Raw genomic sequence first — 15,901 nt, forward strand, 5'->3', positions numbered from 1 at the left:
TACATGCTGATGTGAAGGGTCTGATGAGGATAAATCGTGCCTTGCTTATAGCCTGAGACCACCCAGCACCAACACCGCTCCTTGCTGCTCTTTTTGAGCAATAGGACAAGAGGGAATAGCCTCAAGTTGTGCCAGGGAAGATTCAGGTTGAAAATCAGAAGAAACTTCTTCTCTGAGAGACTGGTCAGGCACTGGAACAGGCTGCCCAGGGAGGCGGTGGAGTCTCTGACCCTGGAGGTGTTCAAGAAACATCTAGGTGATGTACTGGGAGAGAAGATTTAGAGGGAAATATTGGTGAGAGGTGAATGGTTGGACTGGATGCTCTTGGAGGTCTTTTCCAATCTTGGAAATGCTGTGATTCTATGTTTCTTTGTCCTTGTTCAACAGTTGCTCTGCACAGTTGACTGTCAGGAGCGTATTTCATTTCTGGATGTGGAACAGAGAGGTCTTCTCTCTAGCAAGAGCCAGTGAAGGGAAACCTCTTAGCTCAGGGGAGGCTCTGCTCTGCATTAACTCCTTTCCTGCTGGCCGGCTGCTACCTCAGGATCAAATGCCAGTGCTGTAGAAATGAAGCAAAGGTTTACGCTATGCACTAACAGCAAATTTTCCCCAGATCAGCATCCTTTCGTGGGCAGGGCTTTAGTCTGAATGCCCAAATAGGTCAGGTCCTTGGTTGGCTCTGAAAGGCACTACTTACTAACATATATCTAAAAAGGAAATGCTGTATGTTTGTCGTGTCTGTGTCCAAGGATGCTGGAGAAATAAGGCTTGGGGAAAAGCTGATTTTTTATTTTATTTTATTATCTGATATATTTTTTATTCAGGTAGCTCAGGATGTACCTTGTGCACCTGAAATATTGTCTTCTTTCTCCACGTACTGCAGTCACTTCAATAAAAGATATTGCTTCTGCTGATGACTGCTATGGGGAAAAGGGCCTCAAGTCAGAGAATTTTGACTTAAATTACTTCCAGCCAACACAAGTATCAGCTCACTGAGTGCTGAGGAAAAAAAAATAAAGGGCTCAAGTGATGATATAAATGTTTACAGAAAGGCCAAGCCCTGGTGTCCTTGCTAGGGGCTGTGATCCCTTGGGGGGGTGTTGTCTGGGTAAGATGTGCTCTCCCATCTGCTGGCATGCCCTGGGCCTGCACAATCATAACCATAGAATCTCTTGAGTTGGAAAGGACCTTTATAAGTCATGTTGTCCAACCCCTGGTGATGAACAGGGGCACCTATAGCTCCATTAGGTGCTCAGAGCCCCGTCCAGCCTGATCTTGGGTGTCTGCATGGCTGGGGCACCACCACCTCTTTGGGCAACGATATTTTCCCATATGGCATTATTTGATTTACTGAAAGCTGTGAGCAGTGTGTATTTTTTCCCCCTGTAGTAAATGTAAAACTCAATGCTCATTCACACAATCACCTTATATGCTTCTCTCCTACATTCTAGGTACTTTTTCCTCTCCAACAGATCTCAACGCTTTTTTTTTAATCCTGTATTGCCCTCAGAGTGCTCTCAGCAGTGCAAGGTGGTGAGACAGCGATGACCCTTCCTTCTCAGCACCTTACAGCAGGCCACCAAGGTGGCTTTCAGCTGCCAGTTATCGCTGAATTTATTTTGTTATGTGCGTCTGCATGACGTTATCTGACACCTCCATCTCGCCTCTCTAGCCTTATCTCCCCTAGTTTTAATTGAAAATGAGTTTTAGTGCCTGAAAAAGCTATAGATGGAGAACCCTGGGAGAACATTTGAGTCTGGTTTTGTTCCTTTTGCTTCTGTGCTGGTCTTGTGGAAGCAGACCTCAGGCAACTGGCACTGTCAGGGGAGATGCTGTAAGGGCCTCGTTTGGCCCCCAGCTGAATCTGGGGACTCCACCAACTGCAGGGAATGTCCTTTTAAAGTCCTTTTAAGTCTCTGAAGCTTAAGAGACCTTTGAATCTCGGATCTGAAGAAAGGAGATCAGAAGAAAATAACTTTCCTGGTTGCGTGTCTGAAATATCGAGTGTGTGAAGGTGTCTTTACAGCGCCCTAGAAGAGCAGCACTGCGTGGAGTTTCAGTCCTAATCTGTCCCTTAGATGCCCTGTGTCCCCTGCTTCACCCCCGTGCTCCAGCCCTCATTTTCCTTCCCTCCCCGATGACCTGTATTTCCCTGTCCCTGCAGGTCTGCAGGTCGTCCTCAAGTCCATCATGAAGGCAATGGTGCCTCTGCTTCAGATTGGGCTGCTCCTCTTCTTCGCCATCGTGATGTTTGCCATCATTGGGTTGGAGTTCTACATGGGGAAGTTTCACAAAACCTGCTTCTCTAACGAGACAGGTGAGTTTGGAGCTGTGCTGCCATCCCAGTGCATCTCGCGGCACTCTGAGATCCCATGCTTTCCATCTCCATTTCTATCTTTTCCATCTCCATAAGATTCCTTTCCCCATCCTGTTCTCATATTGGCTTTTCCTTTCCCATCTTTACTGAGTTAACAGACTTCTGTTCATCCTGTGCACCTGGGATGGGTCCTCCTGCCCCTTCAACACCAGCTCTCGGTGCTAGTGGATTGCTGTCAGTCTACACAAGAATGATACAAAGGTGTTCAGGGCCTCCTCTCATGGGAGATTTGTTTCACAGCCATCACAGAATCACAGAATGGTTGGGTTAGAAGCAACCTGAAAGATGACCGAGTTCTAACTGCCCCGCCATGGGCTGGTGGCCCCCTGCCAAACCAGGCAGCCCAGGACTCTAGCCATGGCCACAGGCACCTCCAGAGAGGCATATAATAGATATACAGAAACGAATTTCAATGGTTACAGCCCACTGAAGGGCAGCTTTTTATTTCAACTTGTTGGTCTCTGTTTGGTATCAGTGGGTTTAGCTCTACAAACTGCAGCGAAAGGGAAATTTCCTTGCAAGATCTCTTGGACAAGTTGTATGGATATCAGAGGATGTCAGTGCCATTGGTAATATTGGAAAGGTTGGGAGCAATCCCAAAAATTTGAAAAAACAAACAGGTAAATAGATGAAAAGTAAGGAGCCCTCTGATGCAGAAAGGTTAAAAATGCCCTTCAAACAGAGCAGGGAGCACTCATGAAGGTGAATGAGGTGGATAGGAGCAGGCATCATGCAGCATTGGCAGTGCAACAGGTGCTCAGCTTCACTGAACTCATTTCAATTAAAATAAAAAAGCCATTTTTTTCCATGTAATTTTTAAATATTCCTGCTACAATAGCGCTAATAGGTGCTGATTATCTGGACTAACCACAGATGAAAATATTGTTCCTGTCTCCAAAAGATTGCAATTTAAGGTATAATTGACTGTCTTTAAAGCACAGTCTTGTATTTTCAGTGATTATCACTAATAGGTCTTCATATTGATTTATTATGTGCATTCAAATGGTAATAAAAGAACATCCCAGCCAAATCTCTGGGCATCCTTCACAAGGATTTGTAATAAACAACATGGAAACAGTTTAATATATTCAGTTTACACAGAGTTTAGCAAAAAGAGGGAGAAATTGTTTTCTTGCTTATGTTCCTAAGAAACATTAACAAAACAGAACACAGCTTGTACAGGACAGTTAGGTGTTTAGAGATTGTTTGTGGGCAGCACAGAGTGATTCCTAGAAGAGATGGAGTTTCACAGAATCATTGAGGTTGGAAAAGACCTCTAAGATCATCCAACCCAACCGTCCACCTACTGCCAATATTGTCTACTAAACCACATCCCTCAGTGCCACATCTCCACAGTTCTGGAGCACCTCCACCTCCCCCCTGGGCAGCCTGTGCTGGTGTCCAACTGATCTACCAGAGAAGTTTTTGGGCTGGAGGGGTAGGAGAGGAAAATTGTTTTGCTGTGTGTGCATTTTGGTGCCAAGCAGAAAAGGTCTCAGCTCACTGCAGCGACTGCAGAGGAACAGCAATAACGGTGACCAAGAGGTGCAGGAAATAGCAATGCTCTCACTGAGATGGCAAGGAGAAAGCAATTAAGAATAACAAGAAGAAAAGATTTGCTGAGGAGCATTTTCAGATTTTTTGTGTTGAAGCCCTAGAATGAGCTGGGTGAGTTCTTGCACCCTCAGCTTGCAGGCTGGGAGCACTGGGCTCTGCAGTTCATTCTCTGCTGGGGTGGCTGCAGCCAGTGAACAAAATAATTCAGATGTATTCATATTTCCTCCCCAGAAAACTAGTTAGCTTGGAATGGAAAAATAAACCCCAGCACTCTGTTCTCTGCAAACAACCCTGACATCAGCGATGACTGAGAGGTCTCAGTGCCAAGCTGGGGGCTGAGAACAGATTTTGTCACTGTGCCCCATGGTGTGCAAGCGACTGCTGCTTGCTGAGTGACCCCCAGCCAGGAATTGGGAGCGCAGCCAGAAAATGCTGCATGTCACATCTCTGCCCTGCAGCACCTGGCATCTCAGTAGTGCAGAAAGCGGCTCTTCTTATGGGCACTGAACCCTATTCTTCCCCTCCCCTCGTTGTAGGGTGAGTTATGGGGATCAATGCCACCTGCTTTTCAGGAAATGATGCTTCTGGAAAGGCAGTGAGGCTTCCTGGCTCTGCAGTCCCTGAGCGGAGCAGCAGAGCATCCCACAATGCTGTCAGCTCAGCCTTTTAAACCCTAAGTGCTCATCAGCTCCAAAGAGGTGCATTAACGAGCACAGGCCTGAGACCACTGGCTCTGCAAGCTGACTTCAGCATGCGAATATGAACCTCGTTAAAAAGATGACCCTTGTCAAAGGGTTGCAAATTGGTGGATGAGGACTTGCTCACATTGGTGTCTATTCAAATCCTCAAAGTGAGAAATCTCCGGAGATTTTTTCCCGGGATTGGGGACCAGGTGAGGGTTATCAGTCATGAATTCAGGTCATTGTGGAGGGAAGGAAGTGGAAGTGTCAGCAGTCAATGTTGCTGTAGCCCTACGGGCCCGGAAACCCTGCAGGAGAAGACTATGACAGAGGGATGCTGGGGACCAAAATATGGCAAAAAGTTCATTTGAGGCTGACAGCACTCAGCTGGGCATGAGAAATGGATAAAAACATTGGTAGCTGGGTATTGTCTGGTGGGTGCCAGACTTGTTTTCCTCTCCTGGCAGCCTCCGTGCAGTCTTGCTCTGCAGACACAGGATAGTTTTTAAGCAGATGTCCTCTGCAGCTCGCCCAGGCCAAACACTCTGAATCTGCTCTAAAAAACAGGGGACATCACATTTACTTCCCACTTCTTCCCTGGTGTGCTCCCTTTCCTCCTCTCTTTACCCCAGTTATGAGGGTAGGGACCAATTCTGCTCTGTCAATGTCTTTCTGTCCGAAAGAAAAAACTCACTACTTTTTTAGAGCAGCAAAAGGCCAAAGAGAGAGATTCTCTATTAGAGCTCACAGACGGTCAGCAGGAGCCAGGTTTGATATTTCTTTGCACAGCCCTGTCTCACCAACCCCTTCCCAAAGCCTGCAGTGACCCAGCTGGGAGCTGGGGAGCGATGCCCTGCATTGAGGTGTTGAGTCAACAGGAAAAGGCTGCACTTACACACATCCACATCCTGCAGCCACGCTGATGGGTTTGTTTTCCTCCTGCAGGCTTTGCTCTGTGGAATGATTATTCCTAATTATTGTTAGTGCTGATTTTGTTTCCTCCCCCTGGTGAATTTGATTTTGTGGAGTTTGCTGCTCCACCACCATAACGTGTCGCTTTTAAAACCATTTAATATTTCCAGAATTGCAACTCTGTGTAAGCAGGGACGTTGTTTGGTGTATTTATTTACTTTGAAAACCCAGCACTTTATTTTTCCAAACTGCTCTCTGCTGGCGCTCATGTCTCTGGAGGGATGCAATGACTCACAGCTGGCCCTGGAAGACGTGGGACACTTTTGGCCATCCCCAGTGGCCCTGAACCATTGCAGACTGCTTCCCCGTTTGCACTGCCTGAACCAAAGCTCAGTGGAGCAGCTCAGTGGAGCAGCCCCATCCCTGCTGCTGGATGCCGTCTTTGACCTTGGGGTAGAAACATGGAGCTTTAAAATGAGACTGGAGCTGAGCAATTAGCTATGCTGTGTGAAGCTGTATCCATATCTCACAGCATCTTCTTGTACACAACCATTTCCAAACCTTTGATTTTATTTTACTGCACTATTTCTTTTCTATAGTGCTTCTCATTGGTGGCACCAACAGGCATGGCTTAGTGATGGGACTCGGTAGGTCAGGTTGGACATGGTGATCCCGAAGATCTTTCTAACCCAGATGATTATGATTCTGTATATGATGTGGCTGAGCGCTGGGGCAAACTGTGGGCATTCAGAGGTAGTTCTGCTCCACTCTGCCACTTAACTGTCCCTTAAAGCATGGCAGTATATAAATGCTTGTACAAGTGTAACATCTGTTACATGCCCAGAGTGGCACCAAGGAATCATGAAACTCAAACCAGGTTTGTGTGATGGTGCAAAGAGGATCCAGCAGTTCCAGCTGCGTGGCTGGCTTTGGTCAGTAAGTTTTTCTCCCTCTGTTCTCCTGTACAGGTGAAGAGGTGGGAGATTTTCCTTGCGGAGAGGAACCTCCTGCCAGGCAATGCGAGAGTGGGACCACCTGCAGGGAGTACTGGCAAGGGCCCAACTATGGCATCACCAACTTTGACAACATCCTCTTTGCTGTGCTCACCGTCTTCCAGTGCATCACCATGGAGGGATGGACCGACATCCTCTACAATGTGAGTCTGCAGCTGGGGCTGTAGGGCTCCTGGGTGCTGGTATGCACTGCACTAGCTTGAGAATGTTTGTACAGGAAAACAAGAAGTCAATTTGTTTGGCTTTTTTTGGCTTTTTTTTGGGGGGGGAGAGGGAGGAGGGGATCCTTTTTGAGTCTTTGAGAATCAGTGTGGGCCTTGTGCCTGTTGCAGAGCTGACCCCACCTTCATGCTTTGTTAAGCTCTTCCCATATTTTCGTAGTGGGTGTAACAGGTCTGAAGGATGATCCTTGTGTTTTGTACTTGCATTTCCTAGGATAGTAAAGGACTTTATCCAGTACAGGGGCACAAAGGACACAGCACTTTTCAACTCACTTTAGGAATGGGGATGACTTAGCAACGTATGACTGCATCAGCTGCTTCTTTCTGTTGACTGTGGAAGAAAGGATGGTCTGACAGCTATGCGTGGATGATCTGAATTACCACGTCCTGTCTTAGGCAGAAGTGCCAGTGTGGAAAATAAAACATAGCAGGCATTAATAGACCATTTCCCTGACTGGTAAGACTACAAAATATTCCATATACTTCATTATAGGCTTTGGATCCACGCTGGGCTCTTCTGCAGACCTTCCTGTGAGGGTTTCTGTAGCAACAGGGAAGTATTATTAATACCAACCACGGTAAATTGCAAGGTACAAATCGTCAGTGCTTGAAGCTGATATATCTGATTTATTACCATTCATAGCTCAGTTCCTCCGTTTCTTCCAAGTCCTTACCTGCTTAAAGTAATCTCTAGAAGGGCCCATTTCCCCATTGCATCCCCTTGCCCTGAAAGTTTATCACACAACCTGGTTCTCCCACTCTCATTCAACAATCCCACTCCTTCCTCTATCGCCAACTGTTGCAAGAAAAGCCCATTAGCATCCCGACTGGGATTGATTAATCAATATGTGGTGTATTAGATCATTTTCTCCCAAACTGCTTTTTGTACCACATGCAAAAAAACCAAACTTTAGTATTGGGGTATTGATTGTGGGGGTTGCTTTGAAAATTATTATAGTATCATTTTAGATGTCCCTTAATCTAATTGGAAATAGATGCCTGGATGAGATGCAGCATGCATTTGCTGTACAACGTCAGGCCTTGCCTGAGACCCCCAACCCTGGTTGGGTTTCAATGGTTGATGGGTTCTTTGTTGGATTGGAGGATCTCTGGATGGTTTACTTGCAGTGTGCTTTGTGCAGTGCTACCAAACCACTTTGCAGCCTTCCCACATCTGGTGCCTGCAGCCAGCTCTGCCCCTCTTCTCAGCCCCATCCCCGTGCTGCTCTGCTGGCTGAAGAGCTGGCTGTCCTTTTGCAGGTTAGCAGCCAAGAAAAGACGTGGGTGGAGAAGATGCACCCTTAAGTTTTTCACAGCTTCAGTCATTGGCTGTTCCCTAGCTGCTTGGCTTTCATCTTGGTTTCTCCCATGCCCACTCGAGGTTTGTCAAAAAGAAGCAAAAAAAGAAAATTGGAAAAAAACTAAGAGAAAAAGAAAAAAGAAAAAACAAGAAGTAAAAAGCCCAAACCTTGCTGCAGTTATGGCAGCACACATGGTGCAGTGGGTGCCAGAGGCTAACAGCAGTGCAAAGAGTCCTTCCAGCTCTGACCTGTCCCACACCTCAGCTGCAATCATGAGTTCCTACTGCAGCCATACTGGATTATCATGAAGTGTTGCCTCTTGCATCCAGCAGTGGTGGAATGCATTTTTCTGCCAGCTCTCCTGAAGGAAAGCTGCATTCCCCAGGTGTGGGATCCTCGTCGGAGCTATGAACCTACTTTCAACGTGTAGCTTAATTAAGATTTGCAAAGGTCTGTGAGACTACAAGATACAGTCTCTGTAAACTGTGACTATGCATTAATAAGGAACAAAGCTGGTGCTTCTCTCACCAAGCAGGAGCAGAGGAAGGCTGATCTTCCCTTTCCCCTGCCCTTATCTGACCACTGCCATATGCAGGGTTTGCTTGGCTGGGGTGGGTTTGCTGCCTTGCTTTTGCTCACCCTTCTTCCTAATGGCCCCACCTCGGGTCTGTCCTTAGGGCTGAAATCCCTGGGACGCCAGGCAGCGTAGGACTGAATGCAATTACTGGGAAGCTGAGGTTACCGACTGCTTCCTTAATGGGCCATTCATTTCCTGCTGCAAAATAGTGATTGATTGATCGAGCTGCATGAATGGGGCTTTGTTACTGCTCTGCTTCCTGCGATGGGGTGCTAAGAGCTCGAATTTGTCTTTGCAGTCAGGATGGGGTCAGTCGCAGGGTGAGACTGCTTTACCACTTCTGCATTGACACTACCAGGGGACAGAGCCGTCTGCCCTGAAAGCAGCTTCAAGACAGAAAAATGAGTGCTGTGTCTGAAGGTTGATGTAAACCGATGCTCACGAAAAGAGGGAGCTTGTGTTCGGGTCCAATGGCCTGGCTCAGGTCCTTCCAAAGGTTCCAGTGAGAGTAGCTCTGTGAGGGTTATCGAGTGGTTTCTTCATGACTTCACATGGTGTGCAGATGCAACTTCCATACATTCCTTGCCATCAAAGGCAAGGCTTTGCAGTCAGTAATTACCTTGCGGGTATCCACTCCTCCCGTGATAAATTGAGGAATTAGGAGGGCAGAGAGAATGCTGGCTCACGAATCTCAGCCCAGTTTTTCCTTGCTGATCCACTGTTTATAATTCCAGAGTTTCCTTTTAATTGGGGCCAAAGAAAGCTTTCTAGCAAGGCTTTATCTGGAGGGTGATTTATGCTCGAAGCAAAAAGACTGAATCGTTAATCAGGTGAAACGCGCTAAGAATAAGCTGGGGAAAACTCTTCCTGAGTCAGCAGCACAGGAACACCAGAGCAATATCTCCGACAGAGCACTTCTGTGGGCTGCAGATTTGTCGGCTGCAGCGTTGTTTATAGCCAGAAAGGATGTGAGGAGCAACAGGTGATTTGGGGAGGTCACTGTATGCAAAGGACAGGAGACAAAAAAGTACCTTTTGTCTTCCGAAGTAGAGACAGAGCATCTTTTGGACTGGGAAATGAGGGAAAACCTCCTTAGAGCACCAGATCACCAGCAATGCTGTTCAAGATGCTCCGGCCACTGCAGCAGGCTGATGCACCATTCTGAGTCCTGCTTTGGTGGTGCTGACATTGGACTTTGCTCAGGACAGGGCCTTCCCATAGTAAGAATCACAGAATCATATCATAGAATCATAGAATGACCTGGGTTGAAAAGGAGCACAATGCTCATCCAGTTCCAACCCCCTGCTATGTGCAGGTCACCAACCAGCAGACCAGGCTGCCCAGAGCCACATCCAGCCTGGCCTTGAATGCCTGCAGGGATGGGGCATCCACAGCCTCCTTGGGCAACCTGTTTCAGAGTAAGTAAGTAAGTAATGTTCACCTGGAGTATCACACCAGGGATGGGAGTGATGTAGGACAGCAGGAGCTGCACTGTCTGCTTCCCATGTGCCTGAAAGAACTATTGTTGAGCTCATAAGTGGTAACTGGTGATCAGAGCATCTCTTGGGACCATTATGTAAATGTATTAATTAGTTCTCACAAAGTATTTTAATATGCTAAATATTATCATGACGCACTTGTTATCCTGTCGGAAGCACAGCTGACAATGACCTGGGGATGTTAGCACTGAGGGAGAACAATTCCACAAATGCCTCCAGGTTTTTGCCAAAGGGGAAGGAGAATAGGTGAGCTGAAGCTGTGTCGGTGGTTTGGCAGCAAAGGCTGAACCTTCCCACCAATATTCCTGTTGCTGTGTGACATACGGCACCAGAGAGGCAGTCTGACAGAATGGCATCTGACATGGAAGTGCATATGGAGCAAAAGTGTGTCATCAAATTCCTCCACAAGGAAAAAATGACATTCATTGACATATGCTGAATATTTATGGAGACCAACACAGAGAGGCAGTGGGTGGGCTGCATTTCAGCAGTGGTGACAGTAGTTACCTGCACTGGTGCAGAATTTTACAGGTGTGGCATGTAGGCTCTTGTTCAATGCTGGTGAAAATGCACAGCTAATGGTGGCGACTATGTTGAAAAATAGTGTTTTGTAGCTGAGATTTGGCTCTATCAAGTAGTGTTATTGTGCTCTTTGTTCCAGTTGTAGTTTTCTATGGAAGTAAACAGGAGGCATGACTTTTGGAGCGACCTTTGTGTATGCAGCCCAATACAACTGCCATTCACTTAATGTGAATAGCCAAAAGGTTGGACACCCATGAAGCAGATGATAGTATAAGTCTTGGTTTCCTTCCTACAGCAATGATTCTCAGCTTTTCCCATACAAGGACCTTCTCGTCCATCATGAGCCCTCTCCTGCCCGTGACCCTGATCACTGGGGGAACCTCAGATTGCTCTGCAAAGTGTGAAAAACCAGAGATGTTTTGTGCCTGCATACGAACTCCCAGCTGTAAAACGCCTTGCTGTCCTCTATAGAAGCACCAGTTACTCCACAGGGACTTAAACTACACGCGGGATATTATTGATAACTGTAAATGAGATACCTCGTGTAGACCTAATGGCTGAGGTTGGTTGGGGCTCAGCGCTTTTGTTGTATACTCAGTTGTTTGGGAAGGTTTTTGGGCTCTGTGCTGTGGTCCTCTTGCAGTTTCCTGGTACATAACCCTCTGGGAGGTGCAGTCGTGCCTTTGCAGCACACTGAGCTTCCAAGGAGTTGAGGAGCGTGCTTTGGAGCTTTGTGGCCCCGTTTCTCCTACAGGAAACCATGGCTCAAACCTGACTCACTTGAAGCTGGTAGGAAGCTGGATGTTGACTTTCAAAGAGCCAGATTTTCACCTTTTATCTTTCCTCTGCAGGAGCTCAAGGATAACATGGTGGAATTTGCTTTGCAAAACAGGCACTCCTGGCAGGAAAGGAGAAATGTCAAAGTGTACGCTCACTCTCTTTTGATCTTAATGGCAAGAGATTTTCCTGTTTCTTCTATTTTCTACTGTCAAATATTAGTGTCCAATGGGTATTACAAGAGCGTGGACTGGGCCTAACCTCTAATATGCTTGTAAGTAGAAAGGAACAGTTCAAATTAAATGTAAGTTTGCCCTAAATTGGATCTCAACTAGAACTATACCCTCACTGAATTGAGGATGATTCACTTGGTATTTTTTCACTCCTTTTTGTGTCTTTGAATTTCCTACAAAGACACAGGAAGAGAAGGTCAGGATATAATTATTGTTCCATGCCCAGCCCAGAGGTGGTGGATGTGTTGGAATTTATTGGGGCAGAAGAAAATCTGATTTAGCTTGTTGTTTGGATACCTCACATGTGTTTCTGGGGACTTTTGACTTTCTGATGTTGTGTTGCCTCAGCCAAAATGCTATTTGGGAATGTGGCATCTGCCTAAAGCCTGGGATGTGAGTGCAGGGAGAGCATACACAGCAAAATTCCCTGCTGCACTATTAGGGGATGGATTATCCCTGGGATCTGGTGTTCACCAGCACTGAGCATTCACTGCCACAATGAGGTTGCTCTTGGAAATATGTTGAGCATGATGAGAGATGCTCATATACAAGCACTGGTTACAGAGCTGGCAGTGCACATACAATGCATGCTGGAGCAATGGCAGCTCAGCACCTGTACTAGAGTTAGTGCTGCTGCACGGATGTGAATGACAATGCTCTTTTCCTCCCTGCAGTTTCGGAAAGAAGGAAAAATCCCTGAATGCTGTTAGTGTTAAATAGTATTTACTATCCAGTTAGGATGACTGTAATCTTCTAATAAGAGTCAGGCACCACCTACGTGCACACAGGGTGATGGATAATCCCTCTACCCCTCAGCAGCAGCAAGTGTTGGTTTCTGGTGGTTCAGTAGGACCAATTGCTTACAGGAAAATTAAGCAGAGATGTCTGGAATGGGTTGATGCGCAGACCTGGTTACAGAGGTGTGGGTTTCACCCATGCTGGCTCTCAGCCTGCTGCATCCCCATCGTGCTGTTGCAACGCGTGTTTGGCTCAAACAACAGGGAAGATCATTACTGTGTAGAAAAACGCATCTTTGAGGATGACATTCATTCATTTAAGCTGTTCTTATCACTTGTTTGTGGCAGTCGTGTAGTCCTCAGCGTCTCTCCCAGGCTTCAAAAATTCTTGCACAAACAGAACAACCCACCACTCGTATCCTGCTCCAGGCACCAACATAATGGCTACGTGAAAATAACAAGTGTTCTCCATGCCTTAAAACCCTCCCCAGAACTCCATGCTCTGTCCTGAGTACCTTGCTATGGGGCAGAAGGTGGACTGGATTTCTCCCTTGGGTTTCTCCAGGGAGATGTCTAACAACAGGCTTTGGAGTAGCACTGTTAGTGATGAGACCTGGTTGGCTGTATGTAATACAGCAGTATAATAAATTAGCACGAATGAGCAGCACAGCTTTCACCTGCTAGGCTGAATTTCTCTTCTGGCCCCTGTGAGACAGATCTAAATGGGAGGAATCTGCACCCCTGATGGGTCTTGTGTGGGAGGATGACCTGCCTGCACAACAGATTTTCACCACTCTAAATTCTGCCTTGGCCAGCATCCATTTATTCATGCCTTCCTCCCACTTCTCCTGGATTTTGGAGCACCACAGAGTCTGTTTGCCAAAGGGTGAGGTCCCAGATCTTTTAGAATCACAGAATTGTTTGAGTTGGAAGGGACCTTAAAGGCCATCAGGTCCCACTCCCTGCAGTGCACAGGGACACCCACAGCTCCAGCAGTGCTCACAGCCCCAACAGCCTGACCTTGGCTGTCTGCAGGGATGGGGCATCACCGCCTCTCTGTGCAACCTGTGCAGTGCCTCACTGCCCTGACTGTAAACAGCTTCTCCCTTATATCCAGTGTAAATCTCTCCTCTTTTAGTTGGAAAACTTTTCCTCTTGTCCCCAGACCCTGCTAAAGAGTCCATCCCCTTCTTTCTCACAGCCCCCCGGAGATCCAATTGTGTTTTATGGCACTCTGTGTGTGCTTCCAAAGATAATGTAATAGCAAATGGGGAGCTTGTCTAAGGCTGAAGTAGCTTTGCAATGTCTAGATGCTAAGACAGGTCTGATGCATGTCTCAGGCCATGCCCAGGTCTCCATCTGTCTGGAAAAACAGGCTGTCTGCCCCCACGTCTGCTGGAAGCTCTCTGTAAAGCTGAAAGGGTAGGGCATTTCAGCCCTGATTCAGCACATTGCCCTGCTCAGAAAACCACTTGAGCAAATGGAAATGTAAAGTTGAGCAAGTGTTTAAGTGCCTCACCGTATTTTCTGCGTTTTATTGAATATTCTCAATGAAGGTATATTCAAAATGACTGTGGGGCAGCCACCTCCAGGCTTTGATAGGAGACTTTAACACATACAGCCGGAGAATGACATACATCATACAAACTTAAAGAGCCCTTTCAACAGAGCAATTGCTCTCTGAAAAGAAATGAAAATCTCTCCAAACAACAGCTTAATCACCAGTGCCTGCCAAGAAGTGAAAACTCCAGCTGAAGAAATTCGCTTGCAGCTTGACAACATTACAGCAGCGAGGGGATAAGCAGCTCTCTTACATGCCCTGCAATTGGTTTCCTACAAAGGGAAATAAAAGCAGCTGGATGCTTTCAGAAGCATGCCAGCCTGCTTGAGCCATGACTGCTACATCTGTGGTTGAAGTGGAAAAGAATAAGAGAAAACTTCTTTGAAAGAAAGAAGCAGAAAAGAAAAAAGTGAAGACCTTACTTGCTGTTGTAGTTCCTATAGCAATCCAGAAGACCTAATGCTAGGTGCTCCTGCAGAAGAGGCTGGCTGTGCAAGGGATTCAGGATGATGTCTTTGATCTGCAGACTGCGTGCCCTGGGGCACTGATGAGCTGTGCTAAGAGGTGCAGTACTGGCATATGGGGTTGTGCTGTTGTTAGGCAGCTTGACAGTGGGATGAGTGGGATGCTCGGTGTGTGGGTGGGATGCTGGGTTTAGGAACCTGCACAGATGGTGATCACAGGTCTGTTTTCTGTGCTGTGTCAGTAATAGGGAGGCAAGGAACAATTTGCTGGGGCAGAGGTCCTCTGTGCTCAGCATTTTGGCACATCTCAGGGTGCTACAAGGTGCAAACTGAGGCTGCTGTTTGGCAGGAGGTTCATCATTCTCCTTTGCAAGCAAAGCCTCTCTTCTCCTTTCTCCTCCAACTGGTAAATCTACTAGAGTTACAGAGACTTTCAAGTGGGAGGTTTTTTAAATCCAGATGCATCTTCTGAGGAACATAGTTCAGTGGGCATAGTGGTGATTGGTTGATGGTTGGATCTTTTCTGACCTTAATGATTCTATGATTCTTCAAGCAATGCTCTTGTTGCCCTTATTGCTTGTAGATCCACGCATCAAAGTCAGGCATGCACTCAACTACTCTCTTACAGGAGGTAATCATCCAGTAAGTATGAAAAGCAGCATAACTTCATGTAACAAGCCATGCTCTAAATCAAAATCACCTTGTCTAGACTGAAAAGTCCTGATCAAATGAGAGATGCACAGATTTACAGGGGTTTGTTGCCACAGAGGAGCTCAGGGTCCAGCCCATTGAATTGGCAGCTGTGCTGCCATTTAACTCTACTAAACCAGTTGGCGTTTGGCTGGATTAAAAACATACATTCACTTGTTTCCCAAGAGGGAAGCAGGTACATTTGGAGACTTTTGCTGAGCAGGGCTTCTGATTTCCCAGCCAACTTGTTATGTGAAAGATGGATTTGTTACTTGGTGTGCAATAATCCAATCACACACAGAGACAAGATATTGATTAATTGCAAAGTTGTGCAAGATGGTCTTCCACAAAGCAACCACACCCCAGGATTTTCACTATGCTCTTTTATACATATTTGTATCACTTAACTCTGCTACAGCCTCTAACCTAAATTGGTCAGTTAAAGATAGGGCTCATCTCTCTACTGCAGGCTGCTAGTTGTGCTAATGAACTAATTAATTTATTCAAGATTCTCCTATCTTTAAAGACAAGTTTAGTTGTGGCACTGTGATTAAGAGTTGCTCTGCTCTAATCTAATTAGCAGTTTCAAGGATGGTCATCCTGACCTGGATATAAGTTTCTATTTGCTATATCAAGAGATACGCTTACGAAGACTTGCACCAAGTTTTTGACTGAGACCTGACAAACCAAGCTTGCACTGCTGCTCTAATTAACATGTTGCATAAAACCTTTATGAAACATCTTTAGGTAGAGCTGGGAGGATCTTGGCCAATTTTTTTT

The 15,901-nt window shown here is 46.4% G+C and overlaps 1 protein-coding gene across 9 annotated transcripts in view; it reads left to right on the plus strand.

The window, feature by feature from the left end:
- The window catches only part of CACNA1B (calcium voltage-gated channel subunit alpha1 B), a 259,792-nt gene that overhangs the window by 94,550 nt on the left and 149,341 nt on the right, over nt 1–15,901 (plus strand). For all 9 annotated transcript variants that reach the window (XM_010720794.2, XM_031556155.1, XM_031556154.1 and 6 more), the window contains 2 exons: nt 2,165–2,317; nt 6,495–6,682. In XM_010720794.2, the coding sequence (XP_010719096.1) occupies nt 2,165–2,317; nt 6,495–6,682 (341 nt within the window). The remainder of the gene's footprint in view (nt 1–2,164; nt 2,318–6,494; nt 6,683–15,901) is intronic.

This window comes from Meleagris gallopavo, chromosome 19, assembly GCF_000146605.3.
Source record: "Meleagris gallopavo isolate NT-WF06-2002-E0010 breed Aviagen turkey brand Nicholas breeding stock chromosome 19, Turkey_5.1, whole genome shotgun sequence".
Classification (NCBI taxonomy): domain Eukaryota; kingdom Metazoa; phylum Chordata; class Aves; order Galliformes; family Phasianidae; genus Meleagris; species Meleagris gallopavo.